General features: G+C 42.3%; 1 protein-coding gene across 1 annotated transcript in view; it reads left to right on the top strand.

Annotated features, from left to right (window-relative positions):
* The window catches only part of LOC139420674 (neuropilin (NRP) and tolloid (TLL)-like 1, like), a 174,417-nt gene that overhangs the window by 124,048 nt on the left and 27,283 nt on the right, over nt 1-23,086 (top strand). The window contains exon 7 of the mRNA XM_071170894.1: nt 16,062-16,290. Coding sequence (XP_071026995.1) covers nt 16,062-16,290 — 229 coding nt within the window. The remainder of the gene's footprint in view (nt 1-16,061; nt 16,291-23,086) is intronic.

The following is a 23,086-nucleotide window of genomic DNA, read 5'->3' as shown; positions in this document are numbered from 1 at the left end:
GGGATTTCCTCATCGTCTGATTCATTTTCAGAAATTTTCAGAGAGAATCAGCATGTTACGATCGTCCTCCTGAAAGTAGTCCGACACAACTTTTTCCCACTGTCCTTTGTCGATATTGCCTGATAAATTCATGGCAGCAATGTTATTTAGAGCATTAGCAACACATTTTCAGTTCTCCGTGGCTAACGTTATGTCTTTCGAAAGAACTGCAGTAGAAAGGATTATCTACACATAACGAGCAGGTCATTTTATAGACAGAAGATGCTACATGGCAGACCAATCCGAAACTCATCTGTCGGCATCTCTAGCCCATTCATTATCTCAGCCAATTATGGCTAGCGGGATAATGTCTTGTCTGTCTATTTTCCTGTCTTTTTCTGTGGTTAAACCCACTAGGCTCGTAGTTTAACAACTTTATTTGTATTTACAGATGGCGTACACGTTTGTTATTAAGGCAAATGGAATTTCAAATGTTCCAGAAGGCATTTCTGCCAATAAACGCATTTTGATAGAAAATAGAAATAAACGTTCAAATGCCTCTCCTGTAAAGTCGTGACTTGCGACATACGCCTAGTTTGCTGAAACGAGTCACATATCTGCAACACAATAACAGACAAACTATAGAAGGACTTCGTGGTCATAACTTGATACCCATGCACATCACCCTTTCAGTAATTATACGGTTCACTTGGCTACATGATTGAAAATAACCTGGTTATTTCAAGCTAGGATTTAGCCTTTGCTATATTTAAAGTAGTCACTATGATACATTTACTCAGATTGTATGCTTTCTTCCTCTCGCTCTCTCTCTCTCTTTCTCTGCTCTGTCTCTATCTATCTTTCCCTCTTTCTCTCTCTCAATTCAATTAAATTTCAATTCAAGGGGCTTTATTGGCATGGGAAACATATGTTAACATTGCCAAAACAAGTGAAGTAGATAATATACAAAAGTGAAATAAACAATACAAATGAACAGTAAAGATTAAACTCACAGAAGTTCCAAAAGAATGAAGACATTACAAATGTTGTATTATGTATAAATACAGTGTTGTAACGATGTGCAAATTATTAAAGTACAAAAGGCAGAATAAATAAACAATCTCTTTCCCTCGCCTTACCTGAGTTAGCAGTCCGGCTTCTCTTGTTTGCCTTCACTTCATCAAAGTGACGTCTCTCAGCTCCTCCCTTCCTGTTGGGGAAGGAAATATTAAAAAAAAAAAAAACATGTTTACACTGCAGCCCTCAAGGATGAGTGTTTTGCACCAAGACAGCACTTCTCTTTGCTTCATCTGTGGGTATTTCTGTAATACCTTGGTGTTTGTTTTCTTACCCGATTGCTTTGCATCATCCCATCGAAATAATGGCAGAAAGATAAATATTGTCATTCTATAAAACAGTTGGTTTTCAGACTCATTTTGGCTCGGTCAAATCTTCTTTTGATCTTTTGCTGTTCTAGTCCGTGATAGATGCTGTGTCATTATTGGATGCTTTGGTTCCTCTGGCCTGTTTTCACTAGGAAGTCAATTCCCGCATGACACAGCACTGTGATTGTATCTGCCTGATCCATGGCCTTCATTAGGCTTCATGGTGTAATGCAGCGACTAATAATTCACAATCATTGACTAGTTCGGAGAGCTTGGCTTGGACGGCACAATGCAAAAAACTGATTTTTATTAATCTGTATTAGAGAGTGAGAAAAAGGGAAAAGGAGAGAGAGAGTGATGCAGAGAGGGAAAGAGATTGGGCCGGCCACATCCATCAATACCCACTAAATCTCTCCTTGTTGAAGGCACAAGTGGAAGAAAACACCAGGCATATTCATTGTCCTATACCTTCCTACCCAGATGCTAGGCAATGCCAGGCTCCTGATAAGGCCTATGCGTTAGGTCTCCGTATCTCAGCCCTGCAGAGTGGGATGGATTGTAGCTTTCGTAGCTCATGTATGATCATATGTCCTGTTCTTTAATGGCAGGTAAACGCCCAGCCCATTTAGGAGTACCAGATGAATGGTTTATATCTGGAGAGCTGCACAAAAGGATTCTCAGTGGACTGTCTTTAGTTTTGAAGGTCTGAAGGACAAACCCCAAGCTGTGGTGCTTAGTAGAAATATGATATTGAATGGAATTTATTTTGGGTAACAGACATATACAACAAAATGTACAATGTGGACCCAGAGGATATCACTTGAAAGTATTAATTAAAACACTTGTTTCCAAAGTGGTGCTCGGTGTAAAAACAATAACACATTTAATGATTAAAAGGCAAGACAAAATTACAAACAAACAACCATAAATACATTCATTTATATTGACATCCTAAAAAGTGACACTATTCACTGCACTTCTCCCTAACCTTAAAAATCAGCCATATTAACAATCTATTAATTGCCCATCATACCTATCCTTCAAATAATACACATGACCAGCAGTAGGGGGCATAAGGGGCAGTGGAGAGGTTTCTTTTACTTAGACAACATTGTCCAAATGAAAACCTTTGCCTGCTTTTTAAAGCAATTTCAACTTTTTACTCCAAGGGTTGGCTATTCCATAGACAAATGCCTGTATGTATGTTGTTTACTCTTGGGATTTTACAAGACAAGGACCATATCACCTCCACCCTACCTGACACCCTAGAACCACTCCAATTTGCTTACCGCCCAAATAGGTCCACAGACGATGCAATCTCAACCACACTGCACACTGCCCTAACCCATCTGGACAAGAGGAATACCTATGTGAGAATGCTGTTCATCGACTACAGCTCGGCATTCAACACCATAGTACCCTCCAAGCTCGTCATCAAGCTCGAGACCCTGGGTCTCGACCCCGCCCTGTGCAACTGGGTACTGGACTTCCTGACGGGCCGCCCCCAGGTGGTGAGGGTAGGCAACAACATCTCCTCCCCGCTGATCCTCAACACTGGGGCCCCACAAGGGTGCGTTCTGAGCCCTCTCCTGTACTCCCTGTTCACCCACGACTGCGTGGCCACGCACGCCTCCAACTCAATCATCAAGTTTGCGGACGACACTACAGTGGTAGGCTTGATTACCAACAACGACGAGACGGCCTACAGGGAGGAGGTGAGGGCCCTCGGAGTGTGGTGTCAGGAAAATAACCTCACACTCAACGTCAACAAAACTAAGGAGATGATTGTGGACTTCAGGAAACAGCAGAGGGAACACCCCCCTATCCACATCGATGGAACAGTAGTGGAGAGGGTAGTAAGTTTTAAGTTCCTCGGCATACACATCACAGACAAACTGAATTGGTCCACTCACACAGACAGCATCGTGAAGAAGGCGCAGCAGCGCCTCTTCAACCTCAGGAGGCTGAAGAAATTTGGCTTGTCACCAAAAGCACTCACAAACTTCTACAGATGCACAATCGAGAGCATCCTGGCGGGCTGTATCACCGCCTGGTATGGCAACTGCACCGCCCTCAACCGTAAGGCTCTCCAGAGGGTAGTGAGGTCTGCACAACGCATCACCGGGGGCAAACTACCTGCCCTCCAGGACACCTACACCACCCGATGTCACAGGAAGGCCATAAAGATCATCAAGGACATCAACCACCCGAGCCACTGCCTGTTCACCCCGCTATCATCCAGAAGGCGAGGTCAGTACAGGTGCATCAAAGCTGGGACCGAGAGACTGAAAAACAGCTTCAATCTCAAGGCCATCAGACTGTTAAACAGCCACCACTAACACTGAGTGGCTGCTGCCAACACACTGACATTGACTCAACTCCAGCCACTTTAATAATGGGAATTGATGGGAAATGATGTAAATATATCACTAGCCACTTTAAACAATGCTACCTTATATAATGTTACTTACCCTACATTATTCATCTCATATGCATACATATATACTGTACTCTATATCATCGACTGTATCCTTATGTAATACATGTATCACTAGCCACTTTAAACTATGCCACTTTGTTTACATACTCATCTCATTTGTACATACTGTACTCGATACCATCTACTGTATCTTGCCTATGCTGCTCTGTACCATCACTCATTCATATATCCTTATGTACATATTATTTATCCCCTTACACTGTGTACAAGACAGTAGTTTTGTAATTGTTAGTTAGATTACTTGTTATTACTGCATTGTCGGAACTAGAAGCACAAGCATTTCGCTACACTCGCATTAACATCTGCTAACCATGTGTATGTGACAAATAAAATTTGATTTGATTTGATTTGATTTGACATAGCACTAGCTCTGGTATTGTGACTGTATTGGTTATAGACCATATCAATATGTTTTTTTATTGTAACCTTTGAGATGTCAAACACATGATTAAGTTTAAGTTGGTCCACTCTGGAATCCAAAGGCAACAAGCCCACCTCCTGGAACTCCTGTACCCCTATGTGCATCCTAGGGCAGACATTCAGCATATACCTGATAACATTATTTTGCATGACCTGCATTCTCTTTTTCAGCTTTTTTGATAGCCCACTATACCAAGCAGAGCAGGCATATTCAACATGACACTGAATCAAGGTTGAGACAAGCAATTTGTTAACTTTAATGTTAAAATATTTAGTGTTACGATATCAACATGTCTATTTGTTCGCCATTTTAGAAAGTATTTTAGCAGCAATAAGGTCTCCAGAAAGGGATTGATCTAGGGACACACCACGAAAAGATACACTTGTTTTAGATTCAATCTTCTTGCCTGCACAGTTTACCTTTATCTTGTCAGCCCTAAGCAATCTACATTTTGTTCCAAACAAAATCGATTCAGTTTTTCCCAGATGTAGTGACAATTTGTTGTCAAACAACCAACCTCCATCAAAATGTGATTCCTTACTCAGGGTCTCCACTATGTAAACTGTGGACTCCTTCCCTCATACCAGTATACCAGTATAGCTGAATCATCAGCATAAAGCAGGAGTTTACACTTTACTGTATCTGGCATATCATTAACGTATATAAGAAATAAGAGGCCCTAAAATGGATCCCTGCGGTACTCCACTGGACATTTCTTTGGCCTCTGACAGAACATCACCAACATTACATACTTGTGTTCTGTTGGTCAGATAAGACCTAAACCAATTCACTGCTACATAATTTAGACCCATGCATTTCAGTTTCATCAGGAGAACATCATGGTCCACAGTGTCAAAAACTTTTTGCAAGTCTAACATGACCATACCTGTATAGTTCTCCTTCTCACTTTCCTGCTTAATGTGATCAAAAAGGTGGATAAGGCTAGTATCAGTGGAATGAGCTGTTCTAAATCCAGATTGTAGTTCATTCTGCTCTACTTGTGGAGTGGAACCACCTGGGCTGTTTTGAGATCCTTGGGAAATGTACCACTACTAATAGAAAGGTTTACAATATCATTTTAGCAGTGACACAAGCACTATCCTTTATGAATATTGCAAGAAGGTTATCCATCAAATCAAATCAAATGTATTTATCTAGCCCTTATTACATCAGCTGATATCTCAAAGTGCTGTACAGAAACCCAGCCTAAAACCCCAAACAGCAAACAATGCAGGTGTAGAGGCACGGTGGCTAGGAAAAACTCCCTAGAAAGGCCAAAACCTAGAAAGAAACCTAGAGAGGAACCAGGCTATGGTTAGTCCTCTTCTGGCTGTGCCGGGTAGAGATTATAACAGAACATGGCCAAAATATTCAAATGTTCATAAATGACCAGCATGGTCAAATAATAGTAATCACAGTGGTTGTTGAGGGTGCAACAGGTCAGCACGGCCAGGTGGACTGGGGACAGCAAGGAGTCATCGTGCCAGGTAGTCCTGAGGCATGATCCTAGGGCTCAGGTCCTCCAAGAGAGAGAAAGAAAAAAAGAGAGAAATAGAGAATTAGTGTGAGCATGCTTAAATTCACACAGGATACTGGATAAGACTGGATAAATACTCCAAATATAACAGACTAACCCTAGCCCCCGACACATAAACTACTGCAGCATAAATACTGGAGGCTGAGACAGGAGGGGTCAGGAGACACTGTGGCCCCATCCGATGATACCCCCGGACAGGGCCAAACAGGCAGGATATAACCCCACCCACTTTGCCAAAGCACAGCCTCCACACCACTAGAGGGATATCTTCAACCACCAACCTACCATCCTGGGACAAGGCCGAGTATAGCCCACAAAGATCTCCGACACGGCACAACCCAAGGGGGGGTGCCAACCCAGACAGGAAGACAACGTCAGTGACTCAACCCACTCAAGTGACGCACCCCTCCTAGTGACGGCATGGAAGAGCACCAGTAGGCCAGGGACTCAGCCCCTGTAATAGGGTTAGAGGCAGAGAATCCCAGTGGAGAGAGGGGAACCGGCCAGGCAGAGACAGCAAGGGTCGTTTGTTGCTCCAGTGCCTTTCCATTCACCTTCACACTCCTGGGCCAGACTACACTCAATCATAGGAACTACTGAAGAGATGATTCTTCAATAAAGACTTACAGGTTGAGACCGAGTCTGCGTCTCTCACATGGGTAGGCAGACCATTCCATAAAAATGGAGCTCTATAGGAGAAAGCTCTGCCTCCAGCTGTTTGCTTAGAAATTCTAGGGACAATTAGGAGGCCTGCGTCTTGTGATCGTAGCGTACGTGTAGGTATGTACGGCAGGACCAAATCAGAAAGATAGGTAGGAGCAAGCCCATGTAATGCTTTGTCAGTTAGCAGTAAAACCTTGAAATCAGCCCTTGCCTTAACTGGAAGCCATTGTAGAGAGGCTAGCACTGTAGTAATATGATACATTTTTGGGGTTCTAGTCAGGATTCTAGCAGACGTATTTAGCACTAACTGAAGTTTATTTAGTGCTTTATCCGGGTAGCCGGAAAGTAGAGCATTGCAGTAGTCTAACCTAGAAGTGACAAAAGCATGGATTCATTTTTCTGCATCATTTTTGGACAGAAAATGTCTGATTTTTGCAATGTTACGTAGATGGAAAAAAGCTGTCCTTGAAACAGTCTTGATATGTTCGTCAAAAGAGAGATCAGGGTCCAGAGTAACGCAGAGGTCCTTCACAGTTTTATTTGAGACGACCGTACAACCATCAAGATTAATTGTCAGATTCAACAGAAGATCTCTTTGTTTCTTGGGACCTAGAACAAGCATCTCTGTTTTGTCCAAGTTTAAAAGTAGAAAGTTTGCAGCCATCCACTTCCTTATGTCTGAAACACAGGCTTCCAGTGAGGGCAATTTTGGGGCTTCACCATGTTTCATTGAAATGTACAGCTGTGTGTCATCCGCATAGCAGTGAAAGTTAACATTATGTTTCCGAATGACATCCCCAAGATGTAAAATATATATTGAAAACAATAGTGGTCCTAAAATGGAACCTTGAGGAACACCGAAATTTACAGTTGATTTGTCAGAGGACAAACCATCCACAGAGACAAACTGATATCTTTCCGGCAGATAAGATCTAAAACAGGCCAGAACTTGTCCGTGTAGACCAATTTGGGTTTCCAATCAACCCCAAAAGAATGTGGTGATCGATGGTATCAAAAGCAGCACTAAGGTCCAGGAGCACGACGACAGATGCAGAGCACCGGTCTGACGCCATTAAAAGGCAATTTACCACCTTCACAAGTGCAGTCTCAGTGCTATGATGGGGTCTAAAACCAGACTGAAGTATTGCGTATACATTGTTTGTCTTCAGGAAGGCAGTGAATTGCTGTGCAACAGATTTTTCTAAACATTTTGAGAGGAATGGGAGATTTGATAGAGGCCGAGAGTTTTTAAAATATTTTCTGGGTCAAGGTTTGTCTTTTTCAAGAGAGGCTTTATTACTGCCACTTTTAGTGAGTTTGGTACAGATCCGGTGGATAGAGAGCCGTTTATTATGTTCAACATAGGAGGGCCAAGCACAGGGAGCAGCTCTTTCAGTAGTTTAGTTGGAATAGGGTCCAGTATGCAGCTTGAAGGTTTAGAGGCCATGATTATTTTCATCATTGTGTCAAGAGATATAGTACTAAAACACTTGAGTGTCTCGCTTGATCCTAGGTCCTGGCAGAGTTGTGCAGACTCCGTACAACTGAGCTTTGGAGGAATACTCAGATTTAAAGAGGAGTCCGTAATTTGCTTTCTAATGATCATGATCTTTTCCTCAAAGAAGTTTACGAATTTATTACTGCTGAAGTGAAAGCCATCCTCTCTTGGGGAATGCTGCTTTTTAGTTAGCTTTGCGACAGTATCAAAAATACCTTTTGGATTGTTCTTATTTTCCTCAATTAAGTTTGAAAAACAGGATGATCGAGCAGCAGTGAGGGCTGTTCGATACTGCACGGTACTGTCTTTCCAAACTAGTCCAGTTTGGAGTGGCGCCATTTCTGTTCCAATTTTCTGGAAGCTTCAGAGCTCGGGTATTTTCTGTATACCAGGGAACTCAGTGAGGAATGCTGTATATGGCCTAGGAGGCCTGTAAACAGTAGCTATATAAAGTGATTGAGTAGGCTGCATAGATTTCATGACTAGAAGTTCAAAAGACGAAAACGTTGTTTTGTTTTTTTATTCAAATTTGCTATCTTAAATGTTAGCAACACCTCTGCCTTTGCGGGATGCGTGGGGGATATGGTCACTAGTATAACCAGGAGGTGAGGCCTCATTCAACACAGTAATCGGGCTTAAGCCATGTTTCAGTCAGGCCAATCACATCAAGATTATGATCAGTGATTAGTCATTGACTATAACTGCCTTGGAAGTGAGGCATCTAACATCAAGTAGCCCTATTTTGAGATGTGAGGTATCACAATCTCTTTCAATAATGGCAGGAATGGAGGAGGTCTTTATTCCAGTGAGATTGCTATGGCGAACACCGCCATGTTTAATTTTGCCAAACCTAGGTCGAGGCACAGACACTGTCTCAATGGGGATAGCTGAGCTGACTACTCTGACTGTGCTAGCGGCAGACTCCACTAAGCTGGCAGGCTGGATAACAGCCTGCTGCCTGGCCTGCACCCTATTTCATTGTGGAGCTAGGGGAGTTAGAGCCCTGTCTATGTTCGTAGATAAGATGAGAACCCCTCCAGCTAGGATGTAGTCCGTCACTCCTCAACAGGCCAGGCTTGGTCCTGTTTGTGGGTGAGTCCCAGAAAGAGGGCCAATTGTCTACAAATTCTATCATTTGGGAGGGGCAGAAAACAGTTTTCAACCAGCGATTGAGTTGTGAGACTCTGCTGTAGAGCTCATCACTCCCCCTAACTGGGAGGGGGCCAGAGACAATTACTCGATGCCGACACATCTTTCTAACTGATTTACACGCTGAAGCTATGTTGCGCTTGGTGACCTCAGACGGTTTCATCCTAACACCGTTGGTGCCGACGTGGATAACAATATCCCTATACTCTCGCCAGTTTTAGCTTTAGCCAGCAACATCTTCAGATTAGATTTAACGGCGGTAGCCCTACCCCCCTGGTAAACAATGTATAATCGCTGGATGATTAATTTTAAGTCTAATAAATCAAATCAAATGTTATTTGTCACACACACGGTTAGCAGATGTTAATGCTAGTGTAGCGAAATGCTTGTGCTTCTAGTTCCAGTTAAGAACAAATTCTTATTTTCATTGACAGCCTAGGAACAGTGGGTTAACTGCCTGTTCAGGGGCAGAACGACAGATTTGTACCTTGTCAGCTCGGGGGTTTGAACTTGCAACCTTCCGGTTACTAGTCCAACTCTCTAACAACTAGGCTACCCTGCCGCCTCTGTTTGGTGTGGCGCCAATGCAGTAATAACCAACGAGTAATCTAATCTAACAATTCCACAACTACTACCTTATACACACAAGATTAAAGGGATAAAGAATATGTACATAAAGATATATGAATGAGTGATGGTACAGAACGGTATAGGCGTGCATGGATGCAGTAGATGGTATAGAGTACAGTATATACATATGAGATGAGTAATGTATGGTATATAAACGTAAAGTGGCATAGTTTAAAGTGGCTAGTGATACATGTATTACATAAAGATGGCAAGATGCAGCAGTTTAAATGAGTACAGTATATACATATACATATGAGATGAGTAATGTAGGGTATGTAAACATTATATTAAGTGGCATTGTTTAAAGTGGCTAGTGATACATTTTTACATCAATTTCCATTATTAAAGTGGCTGGAGTTGAGTCAGTATGTTGGCAGCAGCCACTCAATGTTATTGGTGGCTGTTTAACAGTCTGATGGCCTTGAGATAGAAGCTGTTTTTCAGTCTTTCGGTCCCTGCTTTGATGCACCTGTACTGACCTCGCCTTCTGGATGATAGCGGGGTGAACAGGCAGAGGCTCGGGTGGTTGTTGTCCTTGATGATCTTTATGGCCTTCCTGTGACATCGGGTGGTGTAGGTGTCCTGGAGGGCAGGTAGTTTTCCCCCGGTGATTTGTTGTGCAGACCTCACTACCCTCTGGAGACCTCTTGCGGTCGTGTGCGGAACAGTTGCCGTACCAGGCGGTGATACAGCCCGACAGGATGCTCTCGATTGTGCTTCTGTCGAAGTTTGTGTGTGCTTTTGGTGACAAGCCGAATTTCTTCAGCCTCCTGCGGTTGAAGAGGTGCTGCTGTGCCTTCTTCACAACGCTGTCTGTGTGGGTGGACCAATTCAGTTTGTCCATGATGTGTACGCCGAGGAACTTAAAACTTACTACCCTCTCCACTACTGTCCCGTCGATGTGGATAGGGGGGGTGCTCCCTCTGCTGTTTCCTGAAGTCCACAATCATCTCCTTTGTTTTGTTGACGTTGAGTGTGAGGTTATTTTCCTGAAACCACACTCCGAGGGCTTTCACCTCCTCCCTGTAGGCCGTCTCGTTGTTGTTGGTAATCAATCCTACTACTGTAGTGTCGTCCGCAAACTTGATGATTGAGTTGGAGGCGTGCATGGCTACGCAGTCGTGGGTGAACAGGGAGTACAGGAGAGGGCTCAGAACGCACCCTTGTGGGGCCCCAGTGTTGAGGATCAGCGGGGTGGAGATGTTGTTACCTACCCTCACCACCTGGGGGCGGCCTGTCAGGAAGTCCAGTACCCAGTTGCCCAGGGCGGGGTCGAGACCCAGGGTCTCGAGCTTGATGAAGAGTTTGTAGGGTACTATGGTGTTAAATGCTGAGTTGTAGTCGATGAACAGCATTCCTCTTGTCCAGATGGGTTAGGGCAGTGTGCAGTTTGGTTGTGATTGCGTTGTCTGTGGACCTATTGGGGCGGTAAGCAAATTGGAGTGGGTCTAGGGTGTCAGGTAGGGTGGAGGTGATATGGTCCTTGACTAGTCTCTCAAAGCACTTCATGATGACGGAAGTGAGTGCTACGGGCGGGGTGGTAGTCGTTTAGCTCAGTTACCTTAGCTTTCTTGGGAACAGGAACAATGGTGGACCTCTTGAAGCATGTGGGAACAGCCGACTGGGATAAGGGTTGATTGAATATGTCCGTAAACACACCAGCCAAAAAAGAACCTTTGCCTGGTCATCATAAAACATAATCAATATCCAGGCCAATACTACAGGATTTTACCTTATGGAGAGATTTTGAGCCAGTGTCCTTTAAAATTGTCCACAGTTTACGAGGCTGGTGTAAGTTGTCATAGACAGTGTCTATATAATGTTGGGATTTGGCCTTATCCATTTTGTATCTTGCCTGGTTTCTACAGTTAAAAATCATCATCTTGTTGTAGATTTGTCCTTCTGAATCTGGCCAGGGAGCGATCCCTTTTCATTAAGATCTCGGAAGTGGTCCATTTCCCTGACTGCTGTTTGATTCTAATTTGTTTAATCGGAGCCAGAGAGTCGAGTGCAGACAGAAACAGATCTTTAAAAATATAACAAGAGTGATCAACATCATCACGGTTTAATACATGAGACCGATCCAAAATTCCAAGTACTTCTACAAAACGTTCTTTTGAATATTGTTTCATAGACTGTACCTTCATGTATTTATTACCTGGCTCTAGTAGCATTTTGGATTTCTTACGGGTTCAGTAGGTTACCATATGATCGCGTAAACCAATATTTAAGACTGACAGACGTTCTCTTGATCTGATACAATAATCAAATCCAAAGTTGATTTACTGTCAATACACCCGGGTTGGCTCAACAATCAGTTGTTTTAGACCAAATAACTGATTAAAGATATACAGGGCATTTACTAGTGTACTTCTCTGGGGTGATAGCTGCACATTTCTATTAAAATCGCCAAGCAGAATTAATTCTCTATCAGCCAATACATTGTGATCACAGCAATTCGATTCAAGTAAATCATAGAAATGATTCTGCTTAGGAGACCGATAGCTCACACCAACAAGTATAGGACGACATTTAGGAAGAAGTATATCTACCCATGCAACCTCAAGACCATCCATTTTCAGACCTGAACGAGGGTTAAAATGCACATCATTCCTTGTAAAAACACACACGCCGCCACCGTTTCGGTTTCGGGTCAATTCTATGAATGCTATGACCCGGTAGCTCAACCTCATCGTCCTCAATTGACCCATCACAGTCACAGCAACTACTGCAGCCCCTGTGTTAGAAGCAAGGAGTTTTAATTCCTCTCATTTCGGCAGCAGGCTCCGTGTGTTCACATAGATAAAATGAAGTCCTCTCCGATTGAAACAGTCAAACATGTCATTTTCTGTGCCCACTGCTGATACATCGACAATCTCATCTAGATTGCACTCATCATCCCTGCTTGTGTTCAGCATCCCAATGTTTGGCATTACATTTAAACAGCATACCTTTAAACAGCATACATTTAAACAGCATACATTTAAACAGCATACCTTTAAACAGCATACCTTTAAACAGCATACATTTAAACAGCATACATTTAAACAGCATACCTTTAAACAGCATACATTTAAACAGCATACATTTAAACAGCATACATTTAAACAGCATACCTTTAAACAGCATACATTTAAACAGCATACCTTTAAACAGCATACATTTAAACAGCATGCATTTAAACAACATATATTTAAACAGCATACATTTAAACAGCATACATTTAAACAGCATACATTTAAACAGCATGCATTTAAACAACATATATTTAAACAGCATGCATTTAAACAGCATGCATTTAAACAACATATATTTAAACAGCATGCATTTAAACAGCATACATTTAAACAGCATACATTTAAACAGCATACATTTAAACAGCATACCTTTAAACAGCATACATTTAAACAGCATACATTTAAACAGCATACATTGTAAACAAGCGAAATGTTACTTTGAGACTATAGCTTCATCATATGACAAGGGGTTGATAGCTCCACACATTATGTGAACGAACAAATCACAAATGTCACAAGCCCCCGCTTTTGAATTCTTCCTTACGGTCTTACCACAGTTTGGGCATGGATTTTAAGCTTGCTTTGTGGTGTTTGGGCCAGGACAGGGGCACAGAGTAGCAGGCTGAAGGTAACAAGCAGATTGTTGGAATTAACACCGGTCTCAGGGGCGCTGCAGCGTTTCCTGTGTACCTTTACCGAGCGGCTCAGCTGTTCCCGTAGGAAAGGTGATATCAGGTGCTGGTAAAGTTGTTCATGGCCGAAGTTCACAATATGAAAGTGAAGATTTCCATCCACGTCTTTCGGTGTAGGTGGAACGGGAGTTTGGGATCATCTCCATGTTTGAATTGTAGAATGAATCAGAAACTCAAGAAGAGCAAAACTTCTGGCTAGAGCCATAATAGTGTTAAAATGTGATATAGAAACAAACAATACTGATATACAAACAAATCATTTACCCACTGAAGTCGGTTACGACATCGATCTCATTACTAGCTCAAAGTAACATGTGGACAGGGAGGCGCTTTGGGATTAGCTAACTAATGTTGTGTGAGAGAGAGAGAGAGAGAGAGAGAGAGACAGACAGAGAGAGACAGACAGACAGACAGAGAGAGAGATAGACAGACAGACAGACAGACAGACAGACAGACAGACAGACAGACAGACAGACAGACAGACAGACAGACAGACAGACAGACAGACAGACAGAGAGAGAGAGAGAGAGAGAGAGAGAGAGAGACAGACAGACAGAGAGAGCGACAGACAGACAGAGAGACAGACAGACAGACAGAGAGACAGACAGACAGACAGACAGACAGAGAGACAGACAGACAGACAGACAGACAGACAGACAGACAGACAGACAGACAGACAGCGAGAGAGACAGACAGACAGACAGACAGACAGAGAGAGAGAGAGAGACAGAGAGACAGAGAGAGAGAGAGACAGAGAGAGAGAGAGAGAGAGAGACAGAGAGTGAGAGATTTTCCCTCTCCCTATCTATTCCACTTATCTGTTTGTTGAAGCCGAGCTGACACTGCAGGCTCCATTAGTTTTGTGCTTCTGTGCCGTTTGTCAGTTAAAGCGTTACCTTTCCCTACCACGCGTCCCAAGTCGGCAGCTCATTAACGCTAATGATGGTAGGCCCAGCGGGCCAGAACGGCAGCTGTGATTGGCCAATCTCAGTCTGATGAACGAATGGCAGGCTCTGATGCTGGAGGTGTCAGGAAGTGTTAACCTCACAGTGAAGAGCTGCTATGGGAAAGGGTCATTATGAAATATGTGGTTCATATTTATAGACAGGGATTCAGACTAACTGAGATTGGTCAGGCTGTTATGTGGAAGTGGAAGTTGCGGTTATAACTAGGGGCCTGAGTTTTTACTGATCACAAGACCTAACCAGGAACAACTCTGGGGCCTTAGTGAGAGTCCATAACTAGTGCCTGGAGTTTTTCCTGGTTAGGTCATACGCGTAGGGAAAACTCTATGCCCTATGATCCTTCTGTGAGACAGGATCCTCATTATCACAATATGGTTAATATTTCAACGGTCTGGCTGGCAGTGATGTGAGAAGGTAACAAGTGTATTTCTTGCTTTCTTCCGTTGTTATTTGTGTGATTAGGGTCATCACAAATGTCTGTAGACAATCCGGCAAAGAGAGACAGGAAGACTGTGATGTGTTGACATGCCTTACAATCGTACTGTATGTAGCCTAGTGAGTGAACCGTTGAATGGTTCATCTTCAACTTCTCTGATCTCTCAGTAGTGCTGAGTGTGATGACTGCGGTGGTGGAAAAAGTACCCAATTGTCATACTTTTTATAAAGTATAAAGATACCTTAATACAAAATGATTCAATAAAGGTGAAAGTCACCCAGTAAAATACTACTTGAGTAAAAGTATTTGGTTTTAAATATACTTAAGTATCAAAAGTAAAAGTATAAATTAGTTCACATTCCTTATATTAAGCAAACCAGACGGAACCATTTCCTTGCATTTTTTTATCAATTACAGATAGCCAGGGGCACACTCAGACATCATTTACGAAAGAAGCATGTGTGTTTAGTGAGTCCGCCAGATCAGAGACAGTAGGGATGATCAGGGATGTTCACTTGATAAGTGTGTGAATTTGACCATTTTCCTGTCATGCTAAGCATATGAAATGTAAAGAGTACTTTTGTGTGTTAGGGATAAAGTATATTCTTTTCTTTATGAATGTAGTGAAGTAAAAGTAAAAGTTGTCAAAAATATAAATAGTAAAGTAAAGTACAGACAACCCAAAAAACTACTCAAGTAGTACTTTAAAGTATTTTTACTTAAATACTTTACACCACTGGATGACTGTAGGTTTTGTAAAGACACATGTTTGATCTACGAGAGCCACAGACATGGATGAGAAAACCTAAGAGCTCCTCTCAGTGGGTTTGAGGAAGTTTATCATGGTTTGATTGAAGTAAATGCAATGACTGTGACCTTATTCAGGCAGTTCCATTACAAGGCTTACTGCTATATCAGTGACTGAATGATGATGTGACGACTGACAGTGACACACATACAGCCTGGAGGAATGACTAAACACTTCTTTCTCCCCCTTCCTCATTTCTCCTTCTCCCTTTCTCATGACATCTCTATCCCTCATCCTCTGTCTATCTTTGTCAAACTCCTTTGCTATTTTTCCTTCTCCATTTGTCCTATATTCTATTTTTATTCCACCTCTCCTTGCCAAATCCCTCCCGTTTCCCTTGTCTCTCTCTCCTCACTCTCCTCCACGTCCTCTCCACCCCAGATCTACCTGCGTTTCCTGGACTATGAGATGCAGAACAGTAATGAGTGTAAGCGTAACTTTGTGGCGGTGTACGACGGCAGTGCATCCGTAGAGGACCTGAAGAACAAGTTCTGCTCTACGGTGGCCAACGACGTGATGCTGGTGTCCACCACGGGGGTGATCAGGATGTGGGCCGACCAGGGAAGCCGCCGGAGTCGCTTCAGGATACTCTTCACCACCTTCCAAGAACGTAAGGGACTGTTGATAGTATATGCATATGCGTTCACACACACAAATGTGCTTGTGCACACACACACACACACACACACACACACACTAATATCCTCTTCAAGAAGCCATACAGTAAAGACATTTACTGGAACATTGGGATGGGGGAGGGTACAGATCGGGTACATTAATGTCCCCCACCCACACCTCTTATACTGGACCCCCTAACCCTATGTCTGCAGCGTTAAACAGAAAATAAAAACAACCCAGCCGTAGTCTACCTTTAGTGGCGGCTATTAAAGAAACACGGGCGTGGTCGATTCATCAGCGCGTTTATGGCCGTGTCCATTGAGAGAGAGAGAGAGAGAGAATGGGCTTGGGCTAAACCGCTGTGGGCAGAGGTGCAGTCTAAGGATCTCATTTACTTTTATGAGCGTTTAAACAGCTCCTCGTGACTGGAGAGGGAACGTTCCATTAGGGAGTGTATCGCCACAGGGCTGTTACACTGCAGTGTTAAAAGGGGATGAACGAAGTATCAGAGGTAGGATCTTCATTATCTGGCCATTCTTGAATGAAAAGATGTACAAGGATTAATCTTATTTTAACAATCGATCCTAACCTGTACCCTTAGGACAATACCAAATGGGCACACCACATCATTTCAACATGGATAATTGGGTAATATTTGGTTGAAACAATGAGATTACAATCTGTATTCATTCACTAAAAAAAGCAGCCAAAAGTTAGTTGAATTTCTAGTGTGTTATCACTACACTTTAAACCATCTAAAAGCACAACCAAATTCCAATGGAAATACAATGTCAGATAATTGTTTTTTTATATTACAGATGAATGAATATGTTATCACTGTGCTTGATGAAATAAAATAGAATCTCCCCTGCAACAACCTATGCATGCTATCTTGAACATGCACATGTTGTAGGATTACATAATAAGAAATGTACCGTATAGTTACAGTAACCTCAAAGTGTTATTCATTTTAAGGGTGAATGTTACATTAGTTTGTAAGATGTACTGTATTTACTGTATTACAAATGTCATATTGAATTGTGTTTGGTTGACAATGCAACCATATATCAACATTTAAAGGAGATGTACTGCTTTGATCTGAGCCAATTATCTGATCATCTGAGCCACTGGCTGAATCCCATTCCTTAACTTAGATTTTTGGTTGAGTTGGAAACGTGAATCCAACATATCATTTGTTAACGTGTTGACAAATTAATAGGCTATTTCTTGTATTTAAAAAGTTATATTTAATTGTCAATGCAACCAAATGTCAACATTTGAAGGAGATGAATCTTCTGCTTTGATAGTTCCATCTGTGAAAAGGACTTCCTCCGGCTTTAATTCCAGTTTGTCTACAAATTAATAATTGTTAATAATATGTTGGATTCATGTCTCCATCTCAGCCAAAAATCTAAGTTAAAGAATAACACTAAATCAAATCAAACTTTAAATACAGTTGGATCTGATTTAGTCCTATTCTTTAACTTTTTAATTTTAATTTAATTTGCAGACAAACTGGAATTAAAGCCAGAGTAAGTCAGTGGCACAGATGGAACTATCCAAGCAGAAGATAAATATCTTTCAAATGTTGATATTTGGTTGCGTTGACAACCAAACACAATTCAATATCACTAAATATCATTACATTTGAAATCAACCAGAGCTTGAAACCCTCAGCCTATTGTATTGTCTATTTTTAGTTGAATTCTGGGTTGAATTGAAACAAAAATCTGTTGATGACATTACAAATGCTATATACACTAGGTCTAAATAGCATCATTGAGGATGTATGAGTGATATAGTATGGTCACATTTCCACGTAGATTTTCAAATGATGTTGATACAACATTAATTCAACTTGTTTGTGCCCAGTGGGTAGCTTATGGGCTTACTGCTTGCTCACCAATGCTGTCCTTTGTAATGTGGACATCTAGTGAGTGACTAAGTCTTCTCACCCTGTTCATGTTCCATTCATAAGGGAAACGCTACAATACCTTAGATAGACTGTCTGACTCTGTCTATGTGAATGTGGTAGTGATGGCATGTCATTCACATGCAGCTGAGATTCTTCCTTGGAATGATGTATTACAGTAACTGAACTATCTTGGCGCGATAGAGAGGCAGTGTGAGGGGGAGAGAATGAGTGGGGGAGAGGGAGGAGAGCAAAAGAGAGAGAGAGAGACAAAGTGAGTACTCACTGAATCTCAAAATGTGCTTCTCCCCCAGAAACCATAGTATTCACATCCCCTCTCAATTCTGTTTGAGAGCTATCATAGCTCACACGCACGTACACAGACAGAACACAAACACAGAAAGGAGAGATAGATATATACAGGGGGTGAAAGTAAACCAATACGGTCCGGTAAGGCGTCCCGGCAAAAATAAATAGTGAGGGTACGCCGTACTGGTAAAACATGAGCCTATCTCAATAATTCAACCAAAATGTCAAGGAAACTGTAGGCTATTACCACATTATTTATCATGACTGCATGTCAGCAGCATTAAAAATGAGCGAATGGACTTGAAAACGGGTGGTATAGGCTACGCTCCAAAATGCATTGTGGTTCAAGAAGAACACTGACATATTTCCAAGGCAGAGATGACTAGCCGAGACTGACGCACACAGACAGCTGAAGACGCATCAATCCAGGCTAGTGCAGACATAATGACAGTCGCCGAATATCATTACATTTTTTGGTGTTTTAACAAATATTTATTTCCATTTATCAAATGGCGGCTGTACAGAGCACTGTTTTGCTGCTGGAATTAATTTATGAGTAATGGAACGTACCTGAGTAGCCTACATGAGCCTTTGATTGTTTGACAATCAGATTAAAACATCATGACTGGTTGTGTTTATGCCACATTAAAACGTAATACATTTTAGTTAAGTTAAATGACTTCTAGGCCCAAAGAGATCCTATTAAATGAATAGGGATTGTGTATGTCATTCTATGACTAGGCCCATTTTGTGCGTGCACACATAGGAGGTTCCCTGTACCATGAAGAAAGGACATCTACTTTCATCCCTGGATATACACACTAGAGAGAGAGAAACAGACACCCATCTCCCATTGATTGAGTAGTTTAAATTGACAGGGGAAAGAGGTTTTCACAGTGAGGCCATTGTACTCCTGCTGAGGATGATAGGGGGGATAGAATGGAGGATGACTCAGTGGCTCAGCTCAGTGTGAATGAAAGGCACTGAACTCTCCTTTTAAGGTACTCTCTCTCTTTCTCTCCCTCTCGCTCGCTCTCTCTCTCTCTCTCTCTCTCTTTCTCCATCTCTGTCTCTCTCTTTCGCTCTCTTTAAATACACATACAGATCTGCATCAGTTACAAAAGTGTTAGATTGGTTTGCATGTGTTTGTGAGTGTGTGTGTCCGTGTGTGTGTGTTTAATGAATAGGCAGTGCAGTTGTTTGTGTGCGAGTCCGTTTCCTCTTTGTGAGGCCTATCTACTGAATGAAGCCAGGATGTGCCGTTTCCCCGGCAACACTGCTGCCTAAGTCAATCAACCAATGCCTAGCAATACCCTGAGCCAGAGCTGCATTCAGAACCGCAGAGCAAAATCATCAATAATATTTAAACATGCAGGTACCACCAGGCAATATGCAGGTACACCAAATCCACTCAGCAGATACTCTCTTTGAGCTGCATTCCCAACCTCTGTGCAACTCTGTCTAAACAGGCTGGTACACCAACTGCCAACCAACTACGAAGGTCCATAGATACTATCTGGCTGAATAGTTAAAAACCTAAAACAGCACACTCATGACTGAACACTCCTTACACACTCTTTGCATATTCTGACATCCAGAAGAGGCAGAGAGACAGAATGATGAACAAGAGAGAGAGAGAGAGAGCGAGAGAGAGACATTCCTGTTATTACCCAGCATGCAATTATACCTAGGGTGGGAGATGTGTGTGAGCGACAGCAGAGCTGTCAGCCTCTTCATGCCTCGTCAATTCCTAGTCCCCTGGGACGTATAGATCTACATCCTCAGTGGCTTCTCTTCACATGCCAATCTCTGCATTCAAACAGACATTGAGATGTCTGAGATCTGGCGTTTATGAGACAGCATATGTATGTAGACATATGGGTCATCCACATACAGTGAATGTCTTATACATTGATTACTTTCCTTTTTTGCAAGGTATATAAACCTATAGACATACCGTATATCAATCTTTGGTTGATTTGTGACTGGGTACAGTTGAATCCATATGTTGTATGCTTAAAGCCACTATATAGATGATCTGGTGTTAAATGGAAAACATATGCATATACTGTAGGATCAAACGTAGTATATATATATATACTTCTCCTTGTTTGATTTCCCCAGACAACATCTGTTTAGTCACCCAGCATCTATAGACATGGTTTTTCTCCTTCTGCTTCTCAAGACATAGACACTAATGTGGTTTCCCAACAGTAAGGCTCAGATCAACATGGCAGTGTTGCCATTGTTTATAAAATGTCAAAATAAACATGTCTCCAACACTGATATCACACTCACAAACTGAAATCCTACTGTATGTGTGTACATTATACAACTAAGAGTGCCTAAAATATCACATTTATCTATTCATTGTAGGCTACACATGAATTGCAGCAAATTAGTTCCTGTTTCAGGCATGTCTTTGGTCAGGTTCACGTGGGTCAAACAAAAACATCCTAATGATTGGTTGACAATAGAGTCTCCCACAATGCATGTGATGGCTGCAGGATGAAGCTGGTGGAGAGCAACTGCAGAATCATGCAGTCAACTGCCTGATTTCTGTCAAGTTCATGCAGTCGACCTGTAGAAGCAAGTTTTATCCCCAGAATGCAACACACAATGGTCCCCCACTTGTCATCTGCTCGAATACATCCATTGTCTATTATATTGACAGGATAGTCAAGTGACCGCTCTAACAATGGAAATACAGTACAAGTCCTCAAAGATAGAAGGCAGGCAGGAGGAGGCAAGATCGTATGGGACCAGTCTAGCCAATGAGAGGGCAGATACGCATGTGAACAACCTGCCATAGAGATAGAGGACTTATCTTTGTATCTGTGCCATTATAGGTAGCCTGGCAGGTAGGTAGCCTGGCAGGTAGCTTGGTGGGTAGGAGCGTTGTGCCAGTAACAGAAATGTTGTTGGATCAAATCCCTGAGCTGACAAGGTATTATGCCCATTATGCCCCTGAGCAAGGCAGTTATCCCACTGTTCCCCGGGCGCCAAAGATGTAAATTAAGGCAGACCTACGCACCTCTCTGATTCAGAGGGGTTGGGTTAAATGAGGGAGATGCATTCAGTTGTACAACTAACTAGATATCTCCCTTTCCCTATAGCGTCTGTGACAGCATTGACATTCTAAAGTAGTACATTTTCTTATTTTTCATTGGCTGATTGCTCCCAACTTATAGGAATCCCCACCCAGTTGACTACTTTAAAATGGTGGAAGCCCTCAATGGCAATGTACATGCTAAAACGGGTTATAGCCATGATGAGTCCTCTGTCTATCTATCTCAACTCCAATATAAAGTCATTTCATTTTCGAAGTTGCCGAAATGCCACGTGCGTCCACTTATTTCAGTGCATTCGTAACAGCCTAATAATTACGAAACGTATATTTGATAAACTAAGCCTCACATACCAAATTAGCAAATTCGACATTGAACTCCATACAAAAACCCCTCACTTCGTGGGCTTATTTTTGTGGAAAGATTTTGGGCTGAGTAAAACCTCTCGATTCTCATCTTCCTCTCTGAACCAAGCTTCCATCAAAAATATGTTGTTTTATTGCAATTAGACCTATGGTTTTGAAGTTCGTATAAAGTGCTCCTCTGCAGCAGACTGAGCTAGAGGACTTCCGAGCTTTCAGTTGGATGTCTAGTGTATTTCATCAGGCCACTTTATTATTATTTAATTTATGCCTGGGGCAGTGGGGGGGGGGGGGGGGCTCCGGGGTGGGGAAAGGGGCACTTTTTTATTACAAAATGTCTGGGAATTAATTTGGCTGCAGATGAGTTTGGATCCACCTCTTCATAAAGTTAGCTGTGGCCTTGTGGAGCAGTGGGAGGCTACTGAGTGTCGTTGGGATGGTGAGGGACAGCACCTCCCCCTGGTGGGGAGAACTGGCACTGTGTTCAAGAAGAGAAGGCTGAATAAAGTAAGCCCCAGACACTGACCTACGGACAGTCCTGCATTAGGGCCCGAATGGTTAAGGTTAGGATTAGAGAGGCCCGGTGGGGACGCTTTAAGGGATGTACTGGTGGGAGTGTAGGGGAAAAGGAGAGAGAGGCCGCTGTAGGCAGACCTGGCACTCAAGAGAAGACAGGCTATGTGCACACTGCCCACAAAATTACGTGGAAACTGAGCTGCACTTCCTAACCTCCTGCCAAATGTATGACCATATTAGAGACACATATTTCCCTCAGATTACAAAGACTGACAAAGTATTCGAAAACAAATCCAATTTTGAGAAACTCCCATATCTACTGGGTGAAATACCACAGTGTGCCATCACAGTAGCAATATTTGTGACCTGTTTCCACAAGAAAAGGGCAACCAGTGAAGAACAAACACCATTGTAAATACAACCCATATTTATGTTTATTTATTTTCCCTTTTGTACTTTAACTATTTGCACATCATTATAGCATTGTACATAGCCATAACATGACATTTGAAATGTCTCTATTCCTTTGAAACATTTGTGAGTGTAATGTTTACTGTTCATTTTGATTGTTTATTTCACTTTAGTTTTTTTTTATCTATTTCACTTGCTTTGGCAATGTAA

Source organism: Oncorhynchus clarkii, chromosome 11 (assembly GCF_045791955.1).
Source record: "Oncorhynchus clarkii lewisi isolate Uvic-CL-2024 chromosome 11, UVic_Ocla_1.0, whole genome shotgun sequence".
Lineage (NCBI taxonomy): Eukaryota > Metazoa > Chordata > Actinopteri > Salmoniformes > Salmonidae > Oncorhynchus > Oncorhynchus clarkii.
This window is presented reverse-complemented; position numbering and strand designations above follow the sequence as displayed.